Source organism: Pseudophryne corroboree, chromosome 3, assembly GCF_028390025.1.
Source record: "Pseudophryne corroboree isolate aPseCor3 chromosome 3, aPseCor3.hap2, whole genome shotgun sequence".
Classification (NCBI taxonomy): Eukaryota; Metazoa; Chordata; class Amphibia; order Anura; family Myobatrachidae; genus Pseudophryne; species Pseudophryne corroboree.
In genome coordinates, this window is record NC_086446.1 from 707,413,669 (window position 1) to 707,441,204 (window position 27,536).

General features: G+C 43.3%; 1 protein-coding gene across 1 annotated transcript in view; it reads right to left on the reverse strand.

Annotated features, from left to right (window-relative positions):
• Nucleotides 1-27,536, reverse strand: part of LOC135056655 (alpha-2-macroglobulin-like) — a 234,536-nt gene that overhangs the window by 154,412 nt on the left and 52,588 nt on the right. Inside the window, exons 8-9 of the mRNA XM_063962101.1 lie at nt 7,190-7,331; nt 2,232-2,343 (exon numbers count right to left, since the gene is read on the reverse strand). Coding sequence (XP_063818171.1) covers nt 2,232-2,343; nt 7,190-7,331 — 254 coding nt within the window. The remainder of the gene's footprint in view (nt 1-2,231; nt 2,344-7,189; nt 7,332-27,536) is intronic.

The following is a 27,536-nucleotide window of genomic DNA, read 5'->3' on the forward strand; positions in this document are numbered from 1 at the left end:
CACTCGGCGATGCAAGTACTTGGCCTCATGGTGTCGACCTTCAACATGGTGGAGTACACTTAATTTCATTCCCACCCTCTGCAACGGTTGATTCTTTCCAAGTGGGACGGTCTTCCTCATCGGATCAGAGCTCAAATGATCTCTTTGACTCCGGAGGTTCCTCTGTCGCTAACCTGGTGGCTCCAGGACCAGCAATTGAGCAGGGGCTGTCCCTTCTGGATCTCCGACTAGGTCCTGCTGACAATGGACGCCAGTTTAAGGGGATGGGGAGCGGTGTTGGAGCAACACTCTTTTCACAGTCGGTGAACCAAGAAGGAATCACTCCTCCAAATAAATATTTCAAAGCTGACGGCAGTGTTCAATGTGCTATCACTTGCCCTGCCTCTGGTACAGAACAGGCCTGTTCAAGTACAATCAGACAATGCCACCATGATGGCATACATAAACCATAATGGTAATGATGGAAGAGTCAAAGATCCTCTTTTGGGCAGAACACCACCTGCCAGCCATATCGGCAGTGTTCATTCCTGGCATCCTAAACTGGGAAGCAGACATCCTCAGTTGCCAGGACGTGCATGCTGGAGAGTGAAGTCTTTAAACTCCTAGTACACAATCATCAAGGTACCGGTCTGTGGATCAAGAACCAGGGATCCTCAAGCAGCTTTCATGGATACACTGGTGATTCCATTGAACTTTCGGCTGCCCTACGTGTTTGCTCCTGTGTCTCTCCTGCACGGAATTTCAAACAGGAAGGAGGATTGCTTCTTCTAGTTGCTCCAGCGTGGCCCAGACGGCATTGGTTCTATAACCTGCAGGGTTTATCAAAAGGGCCTCCCCTTCTACTTCCTCAGCGACCAGACCTCTTTGTACAGGGCTCTCGTCTCTACCTAGACCTGGCCAGACTGGCTTTGATGGTGTGGCTCTTGAAGCATCACTCCTGAGAGCCAAAGGATTTTTAGAGGCGGTTATTTAAACTATGTTGAAAGCCCGCAAACCGGCCTCTGTCCCAATTTATTACAGGGTTTGGAATTCTTACTTCATCTGGTGTGCTGATAAAAATTACGATGTCCATAGATTCAGAACTTCCAGAATCCTGGCTTTTCTGCAAAGAGGCCTGGATTTAGGCCATTGTCTGGCCTCCCTCAAGGTTCACATATCTGCCTTGTCGGTTTGGTTTCAGCTAAAAATTGCATCTATACCTGATGTTCATACTTTCACTCAGTGTGTTCTTTGGATTCAGCCTCCCTATGTACCTCCTGTGGCTCCATGGGATCTGTCTGTTGCTGAAGCCCTGCAAGAGTCTCCATTTGAACCTCTTGAATCGGCAGACCTTAAATGGCTTATGGACAAGGTCCTGTTCTAGCTGGCTATTGCCAATTTATGAAAAACATACTTTACGATCCACGCGGACTACAATTGGGAATGGTAACCTGTGCTGAGTGCAGCAGTAGCTGAGCAAGGCACCTTGCCCAAAGCATGGTGAGTGAAGCGAGCCATGCAAGGGGACACGGTGCACTAATTGGGGTTCCCCGTCACTTTACGAAGAAAACAACACCAAAAAAAGTCCAAGAACCCATGTTGACTTTTTGACCTGTCGACCTAATGACCATGTCGACCTAGTGTCCCTGTCGACCTAATGCATGTCAACCTTCAGTGGTCGACCTAATGACTGTCGACCTAAGTTGAGTCGACCCAACGACCCATACCCCAAGCAGCAGCAATGCTTGCTCCGTTCACAATTGAATTAGGCCCAATGCTACCAGTTGTCCCTACTTTTTAGTAGATTTTACTGAGATTTAAGGAGTTGTACAAGGCAATATCCCAAATTTTCATACAAAGTATGATTTATCTTATTTTTATACTTTTCATTTTACATTTTAAACATTAAATACTGTTTTCACCATCTATTATTATTCTCTGTTATATACATTTTCTGGTTACTATACAGTATATTGATTAGGAATATTTACTGTACCAAGAAAACCTTCACTACAATCATGCTCAGTGAACATGCCATCCTTTGAATTGTAATGTATTAGAAAACTCCTTTGACTAATGAGCTAATTTGCTCCTATCATGCAGAAAAGTATTCCTGATTTCTTTAAAAAAAAAATGTTGCCAATATTTTTAATGTCTGACTTCCCCTAGAGATAGAAAATATAATGGCAGATAAGTTGGTCACTGTAGATCTGTACCTTAAGCAACATTATTGTTTTCTTACTAAGTCTTACCTGTGCCATCTTCTATCAGAGAGGATGAAATTTGTAAATGCTCTGAAGTTTCTTTGGAAAGTTTGAAAAAACTAAGGTCAATCTCCTTGGACAGACATCCTTTGCTGTCAGTCTGTAAAAGATAAGAAAAGTAGTATGAATAATATAAATGCATGATAAGGTTAAGTGAGGAAGCTAGACATACTGGGGGTCATTCCGAGTTGTTCGCTCGTTATATTTTTCTCGCAACTGAGCGATTAGTCGCTAATGCGCATGCACAATGTCCGCAGTGCGACTGCGCCAAGTAAATTTGCTATGCAGTTAGGTATTTTACTCACGCCATTACGAGGTTTTTTCTTCGTTCTGGTGATCGTAATGTGATTGACAGGAAGTGGGTGTTTCTGGGCGGAAACTGGCCGTTTTATGGGTGTGTGCGAAAAAACGCTACCGTTTCTGGGAAAACGCGGGAGTGGCTGGAGAAACGGAGGAGTGTCTGGCCGAACGCTGGGAGTGTTTGTGACGTCAAACCAGGAACGAAACTGACTGAACTGATCGCAGTTGCCGAGTAAGTGTGGAGCAACTCAGAAACTGCTAAGAAGTGTCTATTCGCAATTTTGCTAATCTTTCGTTCGCAATTTTGATAAGCTAAGATTCACTCCCAGTAGGCGGCGGCTTAGCGTGTGCAAAGCTGCTAAAAGCAGCTAGCGAGCGAACAACTCGGAATGAGGGCCACTGTTTGTAGAGATGATTTCTATAGGATAGATGTTTAGCAACTTAAAGAGCCATACTGTAAATCACTGGGGTAATTCTGAGTTGATCGCAGCAGCAAGTTTGTTAGCAATTGGGCAAAACCATGTGCACTGGAGGGTGGGGGGCAGATATAACATTTGTAGAGAGAGTCAGATTTGGGTGGATTATATTGTTTCTGTGCAGTGTAAATACTGGCTGCTTTATATTTACACTGCAATTTAGATTTCAGTTTGAATACACCACACCCAAATTTAACTCTCTCTGCACATGTTATATCTGCCCCTCCTGCAGTACACATGGTTTTGCCCAATTGCTAACAAAATTGCTGCTGCGATCAACTCAGAATTAGGCCCCACAAGGGCAAAACAAACAAAACCCAATAGTGCAAACAAGATTAAAACATATGTTAAAGTAGAACGTTTAATAAGGGACATAAATATAGACTAGTAAAGTAGAGGGATTGTCAGATGAGAAAGTAGTCTACATTGACAAAGGCTGCAGAAAGGCCCAGTAGGATGTGTAAAAAGAAATTACCCTTAGATTTGAGAGTGAGATGATCATGAAGAAATTTGGAAACATCTGTTAATGCCGATGGTAGGGATATTGAAGACGGTTAAGAAGGAAGTTGGAGGAGTAGATGGTGTTGGGGAACTTGTTAAAAGGCCACTGGAGAACTTTAGAGACAAAGGTTATGAAGGAGCTATGCTAGAGAGAGTAGTTGGTTGAAGTTTATTTGAGAATGGATGAGCCCTGGGCTTTCCTGAAGGAGAAGGTTATAGTTCCAGAAGAGAGTACTAGGTAGAAGAGGCAAGCAAAATGGCAAAAGTAAAAGGAATCAGGAGAGTGACTTCAGTGAAAGTATTAGGATATAAGGTCAAGATGAAGGAGAAAGGAAGAAAAAACAAGACATGATGGTTGAGATGCAGGAGAGGGTGAGTAGGCTTGATAGGAAAGCACAGTGTTTAAGAAGAGGAACATGATGGTATAGTTTTTGAAAGCCCAACCAAGGGAGAAAAAAACAAGAAATTAAGGTGGGCAAACAATACTATTAAAATGAGCATGCAAAGTAGCTAAAAGGAAAGAAAAGATTGTATGCCACAATGAATTAATCAGAATGTATTAAAGTCAGAAAATATGAGGGCAGAAATTTGGACATTCTGTCAGCCAGGATAGTTGTCAATAAGACATAGCTATCAGAGATTAGATACCACAAAGATATAAATAGGATTCGCACAGAAAAATAGTATTACACACCAAGCCCACATCTAGTGGAGAACTTGAGCCCAGCTCTTTATATTTATTTCTCATATACAAAGTGCCTTTCCATTTGGGGTATTTCTGGGTGTTCAGATGTACCCAGGGTTTAAGTCTCTTGAGAATTCTTTATTTATACTAGGGAATGTGAAGCTGGTAAAAAAAAGGTAATTAAGCTAAACTAGATCTACATAGATACATCAATCCAGCAACCATCCACTACCTATCCATCCAGTCAGTGCTGTATTTAAAATAAAATATTCTACACACACACACACACACACACACACACACACACACACACACACACACACACACTCCACAGAATTATCAAGTGATGTTCTTAGAATAGTTCTTAGAACATTGGTACATTCATCATTACTAACACATTTTATCATTGACTTTTTTTTTAATCAAATAAATTTCCAAATATTAACATGTGGAAAATGTTACTGAAGATAGAAGGAAGAGTGAACCATTGAACGTTAAAAAATAAACAGATGAACTGCACTGAAGGAAAAAAAATACAAAATAGAGCAAAAAAACATGGAGGAGTTGAAGATACAGATAATGGGATTAAAGGGGACACTTGGATAGAAACAGCCCCTTCACCATCAGAAACATGCAGTACTTGTGCCATATGCGCCATTTGGAGAGGAAGCAGAAGTGGAGTATGGTATCCTGTCTCCATCTCAATAGTGAAAAAATTTTTAGTAGTGCTCTGGAGCTAGTTGGGGATTCTTCTGGAATTGAGTAATATTGCTTTGGATTGCAATGAAGCTATGTCACACAACTTGTCAATTGTAGTTTGGAAAAAGTACAACAAGGTGGGAAATTACACTAGATCTTGATTTATGACTGTAAAGATCAGGCCTGAAATGTCATGCCAAAGGCTTTTCATGTGAGGTCAAGCCTAGAATACCTGCAAAAAAAAAATCTCATGCAGGAACAGTTATGCCAGCATATTCTGGTTTTTATGAGTAACATTTAATACAACTTGGTTGGTGTCATGATGGATCAGTTTAACCTGTAGTTCTAAATGGTCATAGCATAGGGATATGTAGTGCATGGATAGGTAGACCATCTCCCACTGTTGAGGAGAGAGGGTAGAGGCTAGATCTGATTCCCGCTGCAATTGAGAGGGATATTCCTCCTGGCAGATACCCCTTAGAAAGTGCCTGTACCAAAAATCTTTTCCACGTCCAACATTCCTACTTCTGAGGAGAGTATCAGAAGGGTCAGGAAAGAAGCACTGTTTTCATAACACTAGTGTTCCAATGACATATCTGCAAATATTTATATATTTTTTGAAGGGAGTCCAAATTGAAATTGGAGCTGAGAAAATTGGAATTTGTAGACATTAAATTAGATAGGGTGGCAACTCCCCTACAACCCTATGCAGAGACACTGAGATCATGAATATGATGGGCAGTAGCTGTTACAGAAAGCAACCAAGTGGTATGAACCATGTCCTCTCAGAACCCTAAGGGAATCCTAAATGGGTGGACGAGTAATTGGAAAGGAGATACACAAATGTATAGGGGTATATAGGAGGTCTACCATAGGGTTATTTGGAAACAGGGCCTACTCCTGGTCCACATTTTGTGAGTGAGGCAACAACCAGTATCCAAGTTGAGATTATTGAAGGGACCAAAATAGGAGAATAGGCTTGAACATTCCAGTGCACACAACAGATGCAAATTGACTCATGGGTCAAAAAAACAACTCTGGGGGAAAACAAGTCCCTTTGTACCAGGGTAGTAGTAGAGCCGAAGTCTAACAATTTGTCTCCCATCTGTACAACAACCTGTATCAGAGGTGGAATGGGGCATGTTTTAGAACTAGTACAGACCCCCGCAAAGGAGAAGTCCATTTGTGTATGCACTCTTTCTTGATGCCGGAATTGACCACATGATGAACACAACTTTGGTGGAGATGCTGGGGAACTCACATAATCTAGTCCGCTGGCTTCTGGGTAGCAGTGATCATCAATTTCCCTGTAGTGCAATATCTGCGGTGAAAAGCCTCTCCCACTCCATTAAAATATAACACTCCAATCAAGGGATTTGAACACTAATCCTCATGTACGATATTCAGACTTCTAGCCTGTGAGCTATCAGTAATAGTATAACATATACATAAATCTGCTTAGCTGCAGTGGTCCAAGTTTATAATTATATATAGCTTGTACATAGATAAAAGGCTTTCAAGTTAAGAGACTTTCCAGATATCAAACTGTATTTGTCAGTAGTGCCAATCGGCCAGTCACACCCTGCTGTTTTGGGATTATAGCAAAGAATATATAGGGGGTGCGATGAGGTGGGGTGGAGCAGCCAGTGAAGGGAGCACCCTTGCAGCAACCAAGCATTTTGCTTAATAACAACAAGCCAGAGGCAATGTGGTTCATTCAAATGTAAACAGTAAACATATAATAATCTCTAGAATAGCTGAGACTGACCGCCATGATACACTATAGGTAGTCAAGAAAAAATGACTACACTGCTCCGCTGTGATCCCAGTGTCTAGGAGAACAAAAATACCTGAAAACAGGACATCTATAATACATTATAACTATTATATTATGTCAAATAAATCTGGACACTTCCTTTATGAATGCTATAAGTTACACCACATACTGTCGATCAGGGCTGGCCAAACCGGTCCTCGAGATCTACCAATAGTTCATGTTTTCCAGGCATCCTGGAGATCTGTAGAATTGTCAGCTAGGAATGAATGCAGCACATCTTAATTAGTAATGACTACACCTGTGCACCAGCTAGGTGGTCTGGAAAATGTGGACTGTTGGTAGATCTCGAGGACCGGTTTGGCCAGCCCTGCTGTAGATGATCCTGCTTCTCAATAAATGTATCAGATGGCAAAGAATAACAATCATTTCTGTACAAATCAGAATGACTACTTAGATGTTTTAGTTTCTGCAAATCACTCTGCACTAATCCTGAGCCGGCATTTCTCACCTTAACATCCTGTAGTTTTATGCATTTTTCTGAGTGTCCACCATCTTCTTCACTGCTGCTGTCAGTTTGCCAAGCATGGCGAGCAGTGGCAAGACAGACTGTAAGGTTAACAGAGCCATGTACTGGTTTTCCATAGGTGTAGCTAGAAAGTGAATAAATTAGATAATAATGGTGACTCTATCTCATAATCCATATATTTATCACTAAAACCCATTTAGTTTGATCAGTGTTATAACTGCATGATGACAAAACATATGAGGATATATACACAGATGCAGCACTCTCTGAATTCCAGTATAGGGTGCAGAGCCCATAAAAAAAACATGGATCAAAATACTATACATATATATATATATATATATATATTACAAATAGAAATGGATTCTCGTGGGAGCCAATATGCCTTTTGTATGACAATAATTAAAAGTTTTTATTGTACAGAAACAAACGATATTTATCCTAAGCGTTCGTTATTGACACAACCTTCTAAAAATTCATATAAAACAATATTACAATCTTATACATAAATTACAGTTGGATGTGAGGATTTTACAGCCAGGTGATCACAGTCAGAACTCGAAATGGATGTATCTCCAACCAGATGTTTGTGATAAGGACTTTGTTAACCAGACGTTGCAAAACCCAACGCGTTTCGTCCGTTAGGACTTCATCAGTTGGTATTCAGTGAGGTTGCACTTGTTCCTGTAAAAAGGAATAGTATCATTCAGGATTTGAAATTTTTCCTAAGTCCTCTTTTTGGTGACATGTATAAACAGAGGTAGACTATAAGGTTCCACCATTCTTGATTGAAAATAGGGAACGTAACATCATCTAATTTCAACCAAATTTATATATTTTTTTTTTTGAAGTCTATCTAGATATTATATTTATCGAATTGAATATGTGATTGGATGTAATCATTGGATATTCTAAACCTTTCTAATCAATGGTAATCACTCCTACTATAAGAACTGATTCCAAACCCCTGATGAAGTACTAACGGACGAAACGCGTTGGGTTTTGCAACGTCTGGTTAACAAAGTCCTTATCACAAACATCTGGTTGGAGATACATCCATTTCGAGTTCTGACTGTGATCACCTGGCTGTAAAATCCTCACATCCAACTGTAATTTATGTATAAGATTGTAATATTGTTTTATATGAATTTTTAGAAGGTTGTGTCAATAACGAACGCTTAGGATAAATATCGTTTGTTTCTGTACAATAAAAACTTTTAATTATTGTCATACAAAAGGCATATTGGCTCCCACGAGAATCCATTTCTATTTGTAATCTACTTTTAATACCTTATCTGACAGAGGGTATTTCTTGTTGGTTTGAGACTAGAGGCAAGATATTAGGGTTGATTTTTTGTTTTATATATATATATATATATATATATATATATATGAAAAAGAAAAAGAAAACAATGGAGGGCGCAATGGTGAGTGTAATAATCAAAAGTAATTTACTGGCAAAGTATTCACTCACACACATTTAAAGTAAAAGGTAACCAGCGCAGTGTAGACAGCTCGTGTAGCCTCGGGATAGCATACACCGATGCACAAAGTTGCTTTCTGGATACCAACAGCCGCTGTGGACATCCAGCCGCACGGACTACAAACGGACCTCACACGCCGATCATCCGGGCACTGGATACACGTCACAAGTCCTGCTGGCCACGCCCAATGCGTTTCGTCACGGGACTTCGTCAGGGGGTGTGGCTAGCACCATTACAACACGCAATTTATATCCAAGCAGCATAATTGATGCAATATACATACATAATTAAAAATCTACAATAACAGCAGCATAAAGAACATTTATACACAACACTGAAACATATTATAAAAACAATATCATAATACATATTAAAACCAAATTGCTTAGTTTATTATAAACAGCGTACTGAGATACACACTATATAAAATCATCTCAATTGACAAGGATAAACTAATTGATAATTGGCGCACCTACTGAAAACGGTCAAGCACTTTTACTTAAACCGCATACAAAAGGCTGACCATACCCGTTAAATCGTGGTGCTCTAATAAACCCTGGTAGTATGAGTAAATGGGGTTAGAGCCTGTTATCAATTAGTATTATTAAATTATGGTACATAAATATTCATATAAATTTAACCTTCTCTCATCAGCCTTTTGTATGCGGTTTAAGTAAAAGTGCTTGACCGTTTTCAGGAGGTGCGCCAATTATCAATTAGTTTATCCTTGTCAATTGAGATGATTTTATATAGTGTGTATCTCAGTACGCTGTTTATAATAAACTAAGCAATTTGGTTTTAATATGTATTATGATATTGTATTTATAATATGTTTCAGTGTTGTGTATAAATGTTCTTTATGCTGCTGTTATTGTAGATTTTTAATTATGTATGTATATTGCATCAATTATGCTGCTTGGATATAAATTGCGTGTTGTAATGGTGCTAGCCACACCCCCTGATGAAGTCCCGTGACGAAACACATTGGGCGTGGCCAGCAGGACTTGTGACGTGTAAACAGTGCCCGGATGATCGGCGTGTGAGGTCCGTTTGTAGTCCGTGCGGCTGGATGTCCACAGCGGCTGTTGGTATCCAGAAAGCAACGTTGTGCATCGGTGTATGCTATCCCGAGGCTACACGAGCTGTCTACACTGCGCTGGTTACCTTTTACTTTAAAAGTATGTGAGTGAATACTTTGCCAGTAAATTACTTTTGATTATTACACTCACCATTGCGCCCTCCATTGTTTTCTTTTTCACATGTGCTGAGGAGTATAGGTTTACTCCTGAAGGAGGACTTCTGCAATAATACATTTGGACTAATATATCTCAAAGACTATATTGTTTTAATGCGCGACTTTATTTTTCATATATGTATATATATAGACAGATAGATAGATAGATAGATAGATAGATAGATAGATAGATAGATAGATAGATATAGTACGGATGGTGTAATGGTTAGCATTACAGCCTCACAGCACTGAGGTCATGGGTTCAATTCCCACCAATGGCCCTAACTGTGTGGAGTTTGTAAGTTCTACCCGTACTTGCGTGGGTTTCCTCCGGGTGCTCCGGTTTCCTCCCACAATCCGAAAACATACTGGTGGGTTAATTGGATCCCAACAAAAATTAACCCTAGCGTGAACGTGTGTACATGTGGTAGGGACTATAGATTGGCAGGGACTGATATGAATGGCCAAATATTCTTTGTAAAGCGCTGCCGGAATATGTGTGCGCTATATAAATAACTGGTAATAATAATTTTATATATATATATATATATATATATATATATATACATATTCTTAAAATACAAGAAAAGATGAAAACTGATCCACTAGGGTGTTGCTTATACCAAATATAGCAGCACTGTGGACTCAATACCACATGACATTAAATATACAGAACCACACTATGGCAATCTCCTCCACTTCTTCCATGCTCATTGGAATCTTAACCTACTGTATATATTAATATATTGGAAAGTCACCCAGCAGGGTGATGAGTATGAAATGTAATGGATAATAAGAATCAAAATCGGCTTCACTGAGATACTCGCTGTTAGCAGTAGAGATGTGCGGCTGGCACTTTTCGTGTTTTGTGTTTTGGTTTTGGTTCTAATTCCATTTTTCGTGTTTTGGTTTTGGCTTGGTTTTGCCAAAACCACCCTTTCATGTTTTGGTTTTGGTTTTGGATCTGGATGATTTAAAAAAAAAAAACCCATAAAAACAGATAAAATCAAAGAATTTGGGGGTAATTTTGCTCCTACGTTATTATTAACCTCGATAACATTAATTTCCACTCATTTCCAGTCTATTCTGAACACCTCACACCTCACAATATTGTTTTTAGGCCTAAAAGTTGCACAGAGGTGGCTGTATGACTAAGCTAAGCGACACAAGTGTGCGCACAAACACCTGGCCCATCTTGGAGTGGCACTGCAGTGGCAGACAGGATGGCAGATTTAAAAAAATAGGCCCCAAACAGCACATGATGCAAAGAAGAAAATGAGGTGCAAGATGGAATTGTCCTTGGGCCCTCCCACCCACCCTTATGTTGTATAAACAGGACATGCACACTTTTATAAACCAATCATTTCAGCGACAGGGTCTGCCACACGACTGTGACTGAAATGACTGGTTTGTTTGGGCCCCCACCAAAAAAGAAGCAATCAATCTCTCCTTGCACAAACTGACTCTAAAGAGGCAAGATGTCCACCTCATCATCATCCTCCGATTACTCATCCCTTTCACCGTGTACATCCTCCTCACTGAGTATTAATTCGTCCCCACTGGAATCCACAATCACCTGTGTACTTTCTGGAGGCAATTGCTGGTAAAGGTCTTCCCGGAAGACTTTATAATTAATTTTGATGAACATCATCTTCTTCACATTTTGTGGAAGTAACCTCCTACGCTGATCGCTGACAAGGTAACCGGCTGCACTAAAAACGCTTTCAGAGTAAACACTGGAGGGGGGGCAACTTAGGTAAAATAAAGCCAGTTTGTGCAAGGGCCTCCAAATTGCCTCTTTTTCCTGCCAGTATATGTACGGACTGTCTGACATGCCTACTTGGATGCTGTCACTCATATAGCCCTCCACCATTCTTTCAATGGTGACAGAATCATATGTAGTGACAGTAGACATGTCAGTAATCGTTGGCAGGTCCTTCAATCCGGACCAGATGTCAGCACTCACTCCAGACTGCCCTGCATCACCGCCAGCGGGTGGGCTCGGAATTCTTAGCCTTTTCCTCGCAGCCCCAGTTGCGGGAGAATGTGAAGGAGGAGCTGTTGACGGGTCACGTTCCGCTTGACTTGACAATTTTCTCACCAGCAGGTCTTTGAACCTCTGCAGACTTGTGTCTGCCGGAAAGAGAGATACAACGTAAGCTTTAAACCTAGGATCGAGCACGGTGGCCAAAATGTAGTGCTCTGATTTCAACAGATTGACCACCCTTGAATCCTGGCAAAGCAAATGAAGGGCTCCATCCACAAGTCCCACATACTTTGCGGAATCGCTCCATCTTAGCTCCTCCTTCAATTTATCCAGCTGCATCTGCAAAAGCCTGATGAAGGGAATGACCTAACTCAAGCTGGCAGTGTCTGAACTGACTTCACGTGTGACAAGTTTGAAGGGTTGGAGAACCTTGCACAAGACATACATCATTCTCCACTGCGCTTGAGTCAGGTGCATTACCCCTCCTTTGCCTATATCGTAGGTGGATGTATAGGCTTTAATGGCCTTTTGCTGCTCCTCCATCCTCTGAAGCATATAGAGTGTTGAATTTCACCTCGTTACCACCTCTTGCTTCAGTTGATGGTGGGGCAGGATCAGGAGTGTTTGCTGGCGCTCCAGTCTTCGGCACACAGTGGCAGAATGCCAAAAGTGTCCCGAAATTTTTCGGGCCACCGACAGCATCTCCTGCACACCCCCCTCATTTTGAAAAAATTCTGCACCACCAAATTAATTGTATGTGCAAAACATGGGACATGCTGGAATTTGCTCTGATGTAATGCACGCACAATATTGGTGGCGTTGTCCGATATCACAAATCCACAGGAGAGTCCAATTGGGGTAAGCCATTCTGCGATGATGTTCCTCAGTTTCCGGAAGAGGTTGTCAGCTGTGTGCCTCTTATGGAAAGCGGTGATACATAGCATAGCCTGCCTAGGAATGAGTTGGTGTTTGCAAGATGTTGCTACTGGTGCCACTGCGGGAGGCAATACATCTACCCAGTGGGCTGTTACAGTCATATAGTCCTTAGTCTGCCATGTTCCACTTGTCCACATGTCCGTGGTTAAGTGGACACTGGATACAACTGCATTTTTTTAGGACACTAGTGACTCTTTTTCTGACGTCTGTGTACATTCTCGGTATCGCCTGCCTAGAGAAGTGGAACCTAGATGGGATTTGATACCGGGGACACAGTACCTCAATTTTTTTTTTAAGTGACTCTAAACTAATGGTGGATACCGGACGCACCTCTAACACCAACATAGCTGTCAAGGCCTTAGTTATCTGCTTTGCAAAAGGATGATTACTGTCATATTTCATCTTCCTCACAAAGGACTGTTGGACAGTCAATTGCTTACTGGAAGTAGTACAAGTGGTCTTCTGACTTCCCCTCTGGGATGACGATCGACTCCTAGCAGCAACAACAGTAGCGGCTGCAAAAGCAGGTGTACCACTCAAGGATCCTACGGTGGAATCTCGGATAGGAGAGGACTCCTCAGTCTTGACAGTTACATTGCCTGCAGTACTACGGACACTCCTGACTGAGGAGCAAGTTGACGTTGAGGGAGTTGGTGGTGTGGCTTGCATGAGCTTGGGTAGAGGAGGAAGAAGGGATTTAGGTGTCAGTGGACTGCTTACGCTCTTACCCAAAGTTTCACAACTTGACAGTGACTTGTGATGAATGCGCAGCAGGTGACATATAAGGGAGGATGTTCCTAGGTGGTTAACATCCTTACCTCTACTTTTTACAGATTGACAGTGGCAACAGATGGCTTGACACCTGTTGTCCGGTTTTGAGGAGAAATAATTCCACACCGAAGAGGTGGCTTATTTGGTAGTTTGCCCAGGCATCACAATGGGCTTCTTCATCCCAAGGACAACAGGTGTCTCCCCTGGTGCCTGACTTAAACAAACCCCATCACCATAAGAATCCTCATTGTCAACTTCCTCCTCAGCGCCAGCAACACCCATATCCTCATCCTGGTGTACTTCAACAGTGACATCTTCAATTTGAATATCAGGAAATGGACTGTGGGTGCTCCTTCCAGCACTTGCAGGGGATGTGCAAATGGTGGAAGGAGCCACCTCTTCGCCTCCAGTGTTGGGAAGGTCAGGCATTGCAACCGCTGACACAATTGGACTCTCCTTGGGGATTTGTGATACCATCTCAGAGCGCACAGTTCTTTTCTGTGCTCTTTCCAGCTTAACTCTTTTAATTTTTCTAGCGGGAGGATGAGGGCTTCCATCGTCATGTGAAGCTGAACCACTAGCCATGAACATAGGCCAGGGCCTCAGCCATTCCTTGCCACTCCGTGTCGTAAATGGCATATTGACAAGTTTACGTTTCTCCTCAGATGATTTAAATTTCTTTTTTTGATTCTTTTTACTGAACTTTGGCTTTTTGGATTTTACACGCTCTCTACTATCACATTGGGCATCGGCCTTGGCAGACGACGTTGATGGCATTTCATCGTCTATGTCACGGCTAGTGGCAGAATCTTCAGCACTAGGAGGAAGTGGTTCTTCTTGATCTTTCCCTATTTTCTCCTCAAAATTTTGGTTCTCCATTATTTTTTGGGAGTTATAAGAGACAATATGCGTCACAGGAATGACTGGAATTACTGATGACACAGGACACTACCACTGGTCTGATGCAGCCCAACAGGTTGTTATAATTGTTATACTGCAGCAGTGGATATATAGCAGCAGCGTATATCGTCACTGGAATTACTGATGACACAGGGCACTACCACTGGCCTGATGCAGCCCAACAAGTTGTTATAATTGTTATACTGCAGCAGTGGATATATAGCAGCAGCATATATCGCCACTGGAATTACTGATAACACAGGACACTACCACTGGTCTGATGCAGCCCAACAGGTTGTTATAATTGTTATACTGCAGCAGTGGATATATAGCAGCAGCGTATATCGTCACTGGAATTACTAATGACACAGGGCACTACCACTGGTCTGATGCAGCCCAACAGGTTGTTATAATTGTTATACTGCAGCAGTGGATATATATAGCAGCAGCGTATATCGTCACTGGAATTACTGATGACACAGGACACTACCACTGCTCTGATGCAGCCCAACAGGTTGTTATAATTGTTATACTGCAGCAGTGGATATATATAGCAGCAGCGTATATCATCACTGGAATTACTGATATATATATATATACTGGAATTACTGATATATGGCAGCAGAGAACACCAACACTGAATGGCTGGACTGATACAGCACAACACACTGACTACACTGGACTGGTCTGCACAACACCGCACCACTTTACCGCTACACTGGATATACCTGCCTGGACTGATACAGCACAATACACTGACTACACTGGACTGCTCTGCACAACACAGCACCACTTTACAGCTACACTGGATGTATCTGCCTGGCCTGATACAGCACAATACACTGACTACACTGGACTGGTCTGCACAACACAGCACCACTTTACAGCTACACTGGATATATGGACTGGACTGAGCAGCACAACACTTGCCACCCCACTTTCCGCTCCAATAAACAGACACTGAGCACACTGAATACACGTCCTCTCACTGTCCGAGACTGGAGTGAAAATGGCCGCGACGCGCAACTACTTATATGGAGTCCAAATCCCGCGAGAATCCGACAGCGAGATGATGACGTTTTGCCGCGTTCGGGTTTCCAAGTCAAGAAGGAAAATCTGAGCCTGGCTCGGATCCGGACTCGAAAGGCAAAGTTCGGGGGGGTTCGGTTCTCTGAGAACCGAACCCGCTCATCTCTAGTTAGCAGTATTAGAGGGGATGGATCGCTCCAGCTCCAAATGTTTGCTAACACATATTATGATATATAATTATACATGGAACTAATGCCAGTTCCATTTGAGTTCTAATACCGAAGTACTGTGCTTGAGAATAATAAAAGGTGGTTTATTATTATTTCTAGTGATTCCCGTTGCTAGCATTTACGGTTTTACTTTTTATAGTCATTGTAAGTATTGAAATTTTTACATTATATGCATCATAATTCCATATATAAGTGCTTAAGAAGTTTCTCATATAGATTTTATGTTATGAACACATTATCAGACACAACCGCTATTAAAGATAGGATTGTTTAGCTTGGATATTTTATAGTGTTCGGAATGTATATGCAGCCAATTGGATGCTAGTGGGTCTAAAACAAGGATGGGGAACCTACGGCCCTCCAGCTGTTGTTGAACTTAACATATCAGCATGCCTTGCTACAGTTTTGCTATTTGGTCATGCTAAAACTGTTGCAGGGCATGCTGGGATGTGTAGTTTAACAACAGCTGGAGGGCTGAAGGTTCCCGGTCTAAAAGGTCTCCAACACATCACTCAAGCCAGCCCCCTGACAAACTCCTTGACGAAATGCGTAGAGGCGTGGCTTGGTGTCAAAACTATCCTGGAGCTCCCGCTCTGGTGCTCGAGTACTCTGTGATGGTGAGGCTATGACTGGAGGTCCGGCTGACAGCATGGTGTGGTCTCGATTCCAGTGAGCACGGAGGAAGTGGTGGAGATTGCCGTAGTGTGGTATTATATATATTGTTATGTGGTATTGAGTACGCAGTTCTGCTATATTTGGTACAAGCAATACTCTAGTGGCTCAATTTTAAAAATAAACTGATTTGTACTATGGAGCGATCCTTCTATTAATCACTTTTAAGATACAGCTATCCCAAAGGATCCTGAGACGTTCTAATAGGCCCTACACACTTAAAGATTTCACTGAAAGATATGAACGACCTCGTTCATCAATGAACGAGATACTGTTCATATCTTTCAGTGTGTAGGTACCGAAGATGAATGATGCGCAACCCCGCGCTCATTCATTGTTGATTCCAGCTCGTTCATACCTGCAGGCCAATATGGACAATTTCATCCATATTAGCATGCAGTGCTATGGAACCGGGTGGCGGGGGGAGTGAAGAAACTTCACTCCCCCCATCACCCCCCCCCCCCCTCCTTGCCGCTGGGTCGTCTGACGGCCGTATCAGCTGTTGGGCAGCTCGGCGGCCAGTCACCGAGTGTGTAGGGCCCATTACAGTCGGGAGCTGCAGTCTAATTAGAACAGAAAAGACCAAGTGCTGCCAATCACCTGAGAATTAAGGAGTCAGATTGAGAGACTGCTTCTTGGATTAAGTGTAGTCAATTTTACTCAGGTGCACAGGTAGTTTCTAGTACACATATATTTTGTCTACACACACACACACACACACACACACACACACACACACACACACACACACACACACACATATATATACATATATATATATATATGCAGGGGCGTTTTAAGAGAGGAGGGGAACGCATGCAGCCTTCATCCACGGGCCCCCTCCTCTCCGGCAGCAAGTAGACTCTGGCAAACTGCCAGTGTCTACTGTGCATGCACAGGTCTTCGGGAACATGGTGCCTGCACCTTGTTCCCGGGGACATCTCCAGTGCGCATGGGCAAATCACTCCGAAATGGCCATGGCAGCCATTTTCCGAATGATTCATGCCTGCACTAGAGGGCCGTCACTGTGGGACTCCAGTCACAGCAGTCACAGCCTCCCATGCCATACCTCTGCTATACTCCTGGCCGTTGATATAAAAATGACTAGAATGAAACAAAGATATTGATAACATAAACATTTTCTTTGTGTTTTGTAATCATTTTTATAGCTGACGCTCACCAGCTTTGTGGAGATCCCTGGAACTGCAGGGAGACAAGAGATGAGGCAGCAGCAGCACTGTCTAGGTTCTACAGTCAGATACTACTTTACAGAGTGGGTGCAAAGCTACACCACGGGCAGTTTTGCTGCTTAAAAAGGTTGCTAATAGAGGCATGCCTCTGAGTGTGGGGGTGGGCCTATGCACTGATAGATGCCTACAGTGTGTTATGTGACTAGGAAGTGTAATGTAGTGTAAAGAGATCAGAGCTCAGCCCACAGCAGCAGCAACAGGGAAAGAAGACACAGGGATGCAAGTAGGAGAATCAATGGACACTGTAGCTTGGTGTAGTGAGGGGAGATTTACAGTAAGTTGGGGGTGAGACAGGCTCCCAGCACTCAGACTTATCGCCATGTGTGCCTACCCAGCCATTCAGCTCACCGCACATCACTGATATATATATATATAAATTCGAAAACCCTCCCTCACTCACTGACAGACTCATCACTATAAATTCTCTTACTTCCCAATGTGTTAGGAAGCTGAAATGTCACATTGGCATTCTGCAGGTGAGAATTAGGAAAACAATGTAATTAGAATGTTAATAAACCTCCCCTAATGGGATAAAAAGGGGGTTGACATAATAACATCATTACCGATGCGTAGCTTGCGTTGCATGAACGATAACGCGTATACAGGAAGAAAACAAGATTGCCATATAGTGGTGCACGTTAATAATCATAATAAAATGTAACTTTTAATTCATATTATTAAAAAGAACTTTGCAAAATATACGATAAAATGAAGAAGTGAAAGAATAGAAAAAGTTTAAAATATGTGACTTCCCACACAAAGGGCGTCCGCAAGCTATAGTTCTGTATGCCTATTATAGTATGTGTATATCCTTATATTTTCTTGTACTTATTAATAAATATTATGCAATTATCAGCAATTGTTTGTGTCTTGTTCTTTGTTCCCTTATTAGTACATATCCTAGGGTTCCACAGAGATTTGTGTATTGATTCTTATTTCCAGTATAACCACTGTACTAGGGTATATGTTACAAGGTATAACTATATTTAATCCCTATACTGAAGAATCATCACAAGGCTCCCTAAGAGACCAATGTTATCACAGATATCCCCAAAAGAATCAGTCTCAATAATTATATAACAGCAGATCTGGGTGACCACATTCACCTCATATTATGTATCCTTCCTGGAGGAATAAGCTTTGGTATAATCAAATATGGTAAGTGTTGTGAAAAAGGTGTGTATTCTTTCACCCCAAAGACAGTCACCAGTGATTTCAATAATTTATATATGTATAGTATGACTCATTAGGGCTGGTGTGTTCCAATAGGACGAACGGTCTTTGCTTGACTATATTCTTAAGATAAATACTACCCAGCTAAATACAGTTCATATTTCACAGATATCCTTCTGCATAAAAGGAATCATTGTGAATAATTTTGTCATGTCACCAGTTAGAAAAAATAAGAATTTACTTATCGATAATTCTATTTCTCGTAGTCCGTAGTGGATGCTGGGGACTCCGTCAGGACCATGGGGATTAGCGGCTCCGCAGGAGACAGGGCACAAAAATAAAAGCTTTAGGACTAGGTGGTGTGCACTGGCTCCTCCCCCTATGACCCTCCCCCAAGCCTCAGTTAGGATACTGTGCCCGGACGAGCGTACACAATAAGGAAGGATTTTGAATCCCGGGTAAGACTCATACCAGCCACACCAATCACACTGTACAACTTGTGATCTGAACCAAGTTAACAGCATGATAACAGAGGAGCCTCTGAAAAGATGGCTCACAATAATAACAACCCGATTTTTGTAACAATAACTATGTACAAGTATTGCAGACAATCCACACTTGGGATGGGCGCCCAGCATCCACTACGGACTACGAGAAATAGAATTATCGGTAAGTAAATTCTTATTTTCTCTGACGTCCTAAGTGGATGCTGGGGACTCCGTCAGGACCATGGGGATTATACCAAAGCTCCCAAACGGGCGGGAGAGTGCGGATGACTCTGCAGCACCGAATGAGAGAACTCCAGGTCCTCCTCAGCCAGGGTATCAAATTTGTAGAATTTTGCAAACGTGTTTGCCCCTGACCAAGTAGCAGCTCGGCAAAGTTGTAAAGCCGAGACCCCTCGGGCAGCCGCCCAAGATGAGCCCACCTTCCTTGTGGAATGGGCCTTTACAGATTTTGGCTGTGGCAGGCCTGCCACAGAATGTGCAAGCTGAATTGTACTACAAATCCAACGCGCAATCGTCTGCTTAGAAGCAGGAGCACCCAGCTTGTTGGGTGCATACAGGATAAACAGCGAGTCAGTTTTCCTGACTCCAGCTGTCCTGGAAACATATATTTTCAGGGCCCTGACAACGTCTAGCAACTTGGAGTCCTCCAAGTCCCTAGTAGCCGCAGGCACCACAATAGGTTGGTTCAGGTGAAACGCTGAAACCACCTTAGGGAGAAACTGAGGACGAGTCCGCAGTTCTGCCCTGTCCAAATGGAAAATCAGATATGGGCTTTTGTGAGACAAAGCCGCCAATTCTGACACTCGCCTGGCCGAGGCCAGGGCCAACAGCATGGTCACTTTCCATGTGAGATATTTCAAATCCACAGATTTGAGCGGTTCAAACCAATGTGATTTGAGGAATCCCAGAACTACGTTGAGATCCCACGGTGCCACTGGAGGCACAAAAGGGGGTTGTATATGCAGTACTCCCTTGACGAATGTCTGGACTTCAGGAACTGAAGCCAATTCTTTCTGGAAGAAAATCGACAGGGCCGAAATTTGAACCTTAATGGACCCCAATTTGAGGCCCATAGACACTCCTGTTTGCAGGAAATGCAGGAATCGACCCAGTTGAAATTCCTCCGTGGGGGCCTTCCTGGCCTCACACCACGCCACATATTTTCGCCAAATGCGGTGATAATGTTGTGCGGTCACCTCCTTCCTGGCATTGACCAGGGTAGGTATGACCTCTTCCGGAATGCCTTTTTCCCTTAGGATCCGGCGTTCAACCGCCATGCCGTCAAACGCAGATGCGGTAAGTCTTGGAACAGACAGGGTCCTTGCTGAAGAAAGTCCCTTCTTAGCGGCAGAGGCCATGGGTCCTCTGTGAGCATCTCTTGAAGTTCCGGGTACCAAGTCCTTCTTGGCCAATCCGGAGCCACGAGTATAGTTCTTACTCCTCTCCGTCTTATAATTCTCAGTACCTTGGGTATGAGAGGAAGAGGAGGGAACACATACACTGACTGGTACACCCACGGTGTTACCAGAGCATCCACAGCTATTGCCTGAGGGTCCCTTGACCTGGCGCAATACCTGTCCAGTTTTTTGTTGAGGCGGGACGCCATCATGTCCATCTTTGGTCTTTCCCAACGGTTCACAATCATGTGGAAGACTTCTGGGTGAAGTCCCCACTCTCCCGGGTGAAGATCGTGCCTGCTGAGGAAGTCTGCTTCCCAGTTGTCCACTCCCGGAATGAACACTGCTGACAGTGCTATCACATGATTCTCCGCCCAGCGGAGAATCTTTGCAGCTTCTGCCATTGCCCTCCTGCTTCTTGTGCCGCCCTGTCTGTTTACGTGGGCGACTGCCGTGATGTTGTCCGACTGGATCAGCACCGGCTGACCTTGAAGCAGAGGTCTTGCTAGGCATAGAGCATTGTAAATTGCCCATAGCTCCAGTATATTTATGTGGAGAGAAGTCTCTAGACTTGACCACGTTCCCTGGAAATTTCTTCCCTGTGTGACTGCTCCCCAGCCTCTCAGGCTGGCATCCGTGGTCACCAGGATCCAATCCTGAATGCCGAATCTGCGGCCCTCTAGTAGATGAGCACTCTGCAGCCACCACAGAAGAGACACCCTTGTCCTCGGAGACAGGGTTATCCGCTGATGCATCTGAAGATGCGATCCGGACCATTTGTCCAGCAGATCCCACTGAAAAGTTCTTGCGTGAAATCTGCCGAATGGAATCGCTTCGTAAGAAGCCACCATTTTTCCCAGGACCCTTGTGCAATGATGCACTGACACTTTTCCTGGTTTTAGGAGGTTCCTGACTAGCTCGGATGACTCCCTGGCTTTCTCCTCCGGGAGAAACACCTTTTTCTGGACTGTGTCCAGAATCATCCCTAGGAACAGCAGACGTGTCGTTGGGATCAGCTGTGATTTTGGAATATTTAGAATCCAGCCGTGCTGTTGTAGCAGTACCCGAGATAGTGCTACTCCGACCTCCAACTGTTCCCTGGACTTTGCCCTTATCAGGAGATCGTCCAAGTAAGGGATAATTAAGACGCCTTTTCTTCGAAGAAGAATCATCATTTCGGCCATTACCTTGGTAAAGACCCAGGGTGCCGTGGACAATCCAAACGGCAGCGTCTGAAACTGATAATGACAGTCCTGTACTACGAACCTGAGGTACCCTTGGTGAGAAGGGCAAATTGGGACATGAAGGTAAGCATCCTTGATGTCCAGGGACACCATATAGTCCCCTTCTTCCAGGTTCGCTATCACTGCTCTGAGTGACTCCATCTTGAATTTGAACCTTTGTATGTAAGCGTTCAAAGATTTCAGATTTAGAATAGGTCTCACCGAGCCGTCTGGCCTCGGTACCACAAATAGTGTGGAATAATACCCCTTTCCCTGTTGTAGGAGGGGTACTTTGATTATCACCTGCTGGGAATACAGCTTGTGAATTGCTTCCAATACTGCCTCCCTGTCGGAGGGAGACGTTGGTAAAGCAGACTTCAGGAACCTGCGAGGGGGAGACGTCTCGAATTTCTTGAGACGACCCCCCACCGCACCTGAGTCCGCTTGTAAGGCCCCAGCGTCATGCTGAGGACTTGGCAGAAGCGGTGGAGGGCTTCTGTTCCTGGGAAGAGGCTGTCTGCTGCAGTCTTTTTCCCTTTCCTCTACCCCGGGGCAGATATAACTGGCCTTTTGCCCGCTTGCCCTTATGGGGACGAAAGGACTGAGGCTGAAAAGACGGTGTCTTTTTCTGCTGAGAGGTGAGTTGGGGTAAAAAGGTGGATTTTCCAGCTGTTGCTGTGGCCACCAGGTCCGAAAGACCGACCCCAAATAACTCCTCCCCTTTATACGGCAATACTTCCATGTGCCATTTGGAATCCGCATCACCTGACCACTGTCGTGTCCATAAACATCTTCTGGCAGAAATGGACATCGCACTTACTCTTGATGCCAGGGTGCAAATATCCCTCTGTGCATCACGCATATATAGAAACGCATCTTTTAAATGCTCTATAGTCAATAAAATACTGTCCCTGTCAAGGGTATCAATATTTTCAGTCAGGGAATCCGACCAAGCCACCCCAGCGCTGCACATCCAGGCTGAGGCAATCGCTGGTCGCAGTATAACACCAGTATGAGTGTATATACTTTTTAGGACATTTTCCAGCTTCCTATCAGCTGGTTCCTTGAGGGCGGCCGTATCAGGAGACGGTAATGCCACTTGTTTTGATAAGCGTGTGAGTGCCTTATCCACCCTAGGGGGTGTTTCCCAACGCGCCCTAACTTCTGGCGGGAAAGGGTATAATGCCAATAATTTCTTAGATATTAGCAGTTTTTTATCGGGGGAAACCCACGCATCATCACACACTTCATTTAATTCTTCTGATTCAGGAAAAACTACGGGTAGTTTTTTCACACCCCACATAATACCCTTTTTTGTGGTACTTGTAGTATCAGAAATATGCAAAGCCTCCTTCATTGCCTTGATCATGTAACGTGTGGCCCTACTGGAAAATACGTTTCTTCACCGTCGACACTGGAGTCAGTGTCCGTGTCCGTGTCTGTGTCGACCGACTGAGGTAATGGGCGCTTTAGAGCCCCCGACGGTGTCTGAGACGCCTGGACAGGCACTAACTGATTTGCCGGCTGTCTCATGTCGTCAACAGTTTTCTGTAAAGTGCTGACACTATCACGTAATTCCTTAAATAAGACCATCCAGTCAGGTGTCGACTCCCTAGGGGGTGACATCACTAATACAGGCAATTGCTCCGCCTCCACACCATTTTCCTCCTCATACATGTCGACACACGCGTACCGACACACAGCACACACACAGGGAATGCTCTGATAGAGGACAGGACCCCACTAGCCCTTTGGGGAGACAGAGGGAGAGTTTGCCAGCACACACCAAAGCGCTATATATGTATAGGGACAACCTTATAAATAAGTGTCTATCCCTTATAGCTGCAATATATCTATATCTAGCCAAATAAGTGCCCCCCCTCTCTTTTTTACCCTGTTTCTGTAGTGCAGGAGTGCAGGGGAGAGTCTGGGAGCCTTCCTACCAGCGGAGCTGTGTGGAAAAATGGCGCTTGTGTGCTGAGGAGATAGGCTCCGCCCCCTTCTCGGCGGCCACTCTCCCGCTTTTTCTGAGGTAAAATGACAGGAGTTAAATACATCCATATAGCCCAGGAGCTATATGTGATGTATTTTTAGTCATATATAGTGTTTTCATTGCGTCTCAGGGCGCCCCCCCCCCAGCGCCCTGCACCCTCAGTGACCGCGGTGTGAAGTGTGCTGAGAGCAATGGCGCACAGCTGCAGTGCTGTGCGCTACCTTTATGAAGACATGGACGTCTTCTGCCGCCGATTTCTGGACCTTTTCTGTCTTCAGCATCTGTAAGGGGGCCGGCGGCGCGGCTCCGGGACCCATCCATGGCTGGGCCTGTGATCGTCCCTCTGGAGCTAATGTCCAGTAGCCAAGAAGCCCAATCCACTCTGCACGCAGGTGAGTTCGCTTCTTCTCCCCTTAGTCCCTCGATGCAGTGAGCCTGTTGCCAGCAGGACTCACTGAAAATAAAAAAAAAAACCTAAGTCTATAATTTTATTCCAAGCAGCTCAGGAGAGCTAACTAGATTGCACCCTTCTTGGCCGGGCACAAAAACCTAACTGAGGCTTGGAGGAGGGTCATAGGGGGAGGAGCTAGTGCACACCACCTAGTCCTAAAGCTTTTATTTTTGTGCCCTGTCTCCTGCGGAGCCGCTAATCCCCATGGTCCTGACGGAGTCCCCAGCATCCACTTAGGACGTCAGAGAAATATATAATGCAGTGCTGAAAAGCTATAAAATATTATTGCACCATATATGTGTCCTTTATTAATAGCATGATTATACAGTCTGGCTGTGGCTCATATATTAGTATAATTACTTTGATATCATGGCTTATAAATGTTGTTATACCACACAGGGCCGGTTCCGGGGCTTCTTGCACCCCGGGTGGCATTAGGGGACGTGGCTTCATACAGGGGGCGTGGCCAGTTACGCCCCCTGTACTGTAGTAGGATGTGCGGTGCGCGATGACATCATCGCGCACCGCACAGCAAAGGTCCTCTCCACGAAGGAAAACTAGATGCTAAGCGTCTAGTTCCCTTCGTGGAGAGGACATTTGCTGTGCGGTGCACGATGACGTCAACGCGCATCGCACATCATTACAGTAAAGGTCCTCTCCACGAAGGGAAACTAGACACGTAGCGTCTAGTTTCCCTTCACAGCGGGCAGCGGGACAGCGGGCAGCGGCAGCGGGGGGCACAGCAGCCGCAAATCTTGCCATGGTGCGGAGCCCTCCGGATGGCACTGGCGCTCTCCGGAAGGCGGTGCCCCGGGCAAAAGTCCTGCTTGCCCGTGGCAAGATCCGCAACTGATACCACATTTAGATCCTCTATCAACAGCACAGTTCTGCAGTTTAGTTGTAACTCATATGTTGTTACAAATGTTTCAATGTTGTAGCTGGTTCTGTGGGATTAGTTTCCACCAACACAGAGCAAACAGCTCTTGAGAGATGCTTTCATAACGTCTCTATCATTGATTAGCAACATAGTTACACATTCTGACTATGACTCATATCTTGCTTAGTGATGAGCGCTGAGCTGTGAGTGTTTCAGTATTGTAGCTATTTGATGAAACCCGTTTCCATCAACACAGGCAGCTATTCGTGTGTATTATTACACCATATTTATGTTCTATATTGGCAACACGATTTGCTGTAAGTATTTTAATGTTATAGCTGGTTCTTGTAATATTAATTTCCATCAACAATAACAGCGGCTGTTAGTAAATATTTTTGGTTTTATTTTTATTTTTTCCTTTTTTCACCACATCCATGTCATTTACTGGTGACACCGTTGTATAGTCTGACTGTAATGCATATGTTGCTGTTACTATTATGACTCCTTTAGAAAAAGTATATACTTTCCATCAGCATAAATAGCTGTTATATTCGATTTTATATGTAACTTCAGGATATAATCTATTGTTAAATAGTCAGTGTAAGTTATTTAATATATTCCTTTTTTATCACACAGAAATATACATATATCTCTTCCACCCTAATGGTTAACACAATGTTTTGCTCCTGTGAACAGAGCTAAATACGGGGTATTCTGTTATATGTGTAATATATACTACATATCACATTACCATATGTTAAGTGCAATAGTGAGACCATTAGCACATTGAGCCCCTACTCATATATGAGACTATCTGGAAACACACATGGTATTGTCCAACAAGAAGTATAGCAGGATCGTGCCTGAACTATTGTTGCGTTATGTTACTATAATATATAAGACTTTTCCAGTTGCACGTACTATATCCAGATAGCTATTTCCTTCCAGAGGTATGCATGAAATGTTCTGTTTAGTATTGTATTTGTCTCATACACTGTCGGACATCACGCGTGTGGGGAGATCTGCTGTTACTAAATGGTGTTGCGCAGTGTCTATGTCTTTGCTCTATACTGAAAACAGTGGTCTGAAATTTAACCTGTAGAACCACTATTATATAAAGGACTATCTAGATACACATTTCCTATCCATATACTGGTGCCCTTGTGGGAGACAAAGTGTCCAAATGGTAGCCCAAGTTATTGACTCATTAATTGCTGTAATGCACAAGATTATCTTAGTACACACTTTCTATCTTAATACACATTTCTATATGCACATTTTCTTTCTAAATAGTTATTCCTTTCTGGGAGTGCATGTGAGATATTTTTATTATATTGGCATTATACAATGGTGGACGCCGTGTGCACAGGGAGGCCTGACGCACGTTTCGCAGTTGCTTCTTCTGAGCCTCGATGTGCTAATGGTCTCACTATTGCACTTAACATATGGTAATGTGATACGTAGTATTTATTACACATATAACAGAATACCCCGTATTTAGCTCTGTCCACAGGAGCAAAACATTGTGTTAACCATTAGGGTGGAAGAAATATATGTATATTTCTGTGTGATAAAAAAGGAATATATTAAATAACTTACACTGACTATTTAACAATAGATTATATCCTGAAGTTAAATATAAAATCGAATATAACAGCTATTTATTCTGATGGAAAGTATATACTTTTTCTAAAGGAGTCATAATAGTAACAGCAACATATGCATCACAGTCAGAGTATACAACGGTGTCACCAGTAAATGACATGGATATGGTGAAAAAATGAAAAAAATAAAAATAAAACCAAAAATATTTACTAACAGCCGCTGTTATTGTTGATGGAAATTAATATTACAAGAAGCAGCTATAACATTAAAATACTTACAGCAAATCGTGTGGCCAATATAGAACATAAATATGGTGTAATAATACACACGAATAGCTGCCTGTGTTGATGGAAACGGGTTTCATCAAAATAGCTACAATACTGAAACACTCACAGCAAGATATGAGTCATAGGCCCTCATTCCGAGTTGATCGCTCGCAAGGCGATTTTAGCAGAGTTACACACGCTAAGCCGCCGCCTACTGGGAGTGAATCTTAGCTTCTTAAAATTGCGACCGATGTATTCGCAATATTGCGATTACAAACTACTTAGCAGTTTCAGAGTAGCTTCAGACTTACTCGGCATCTGCGATCAGTTCAGTGCTTGTCG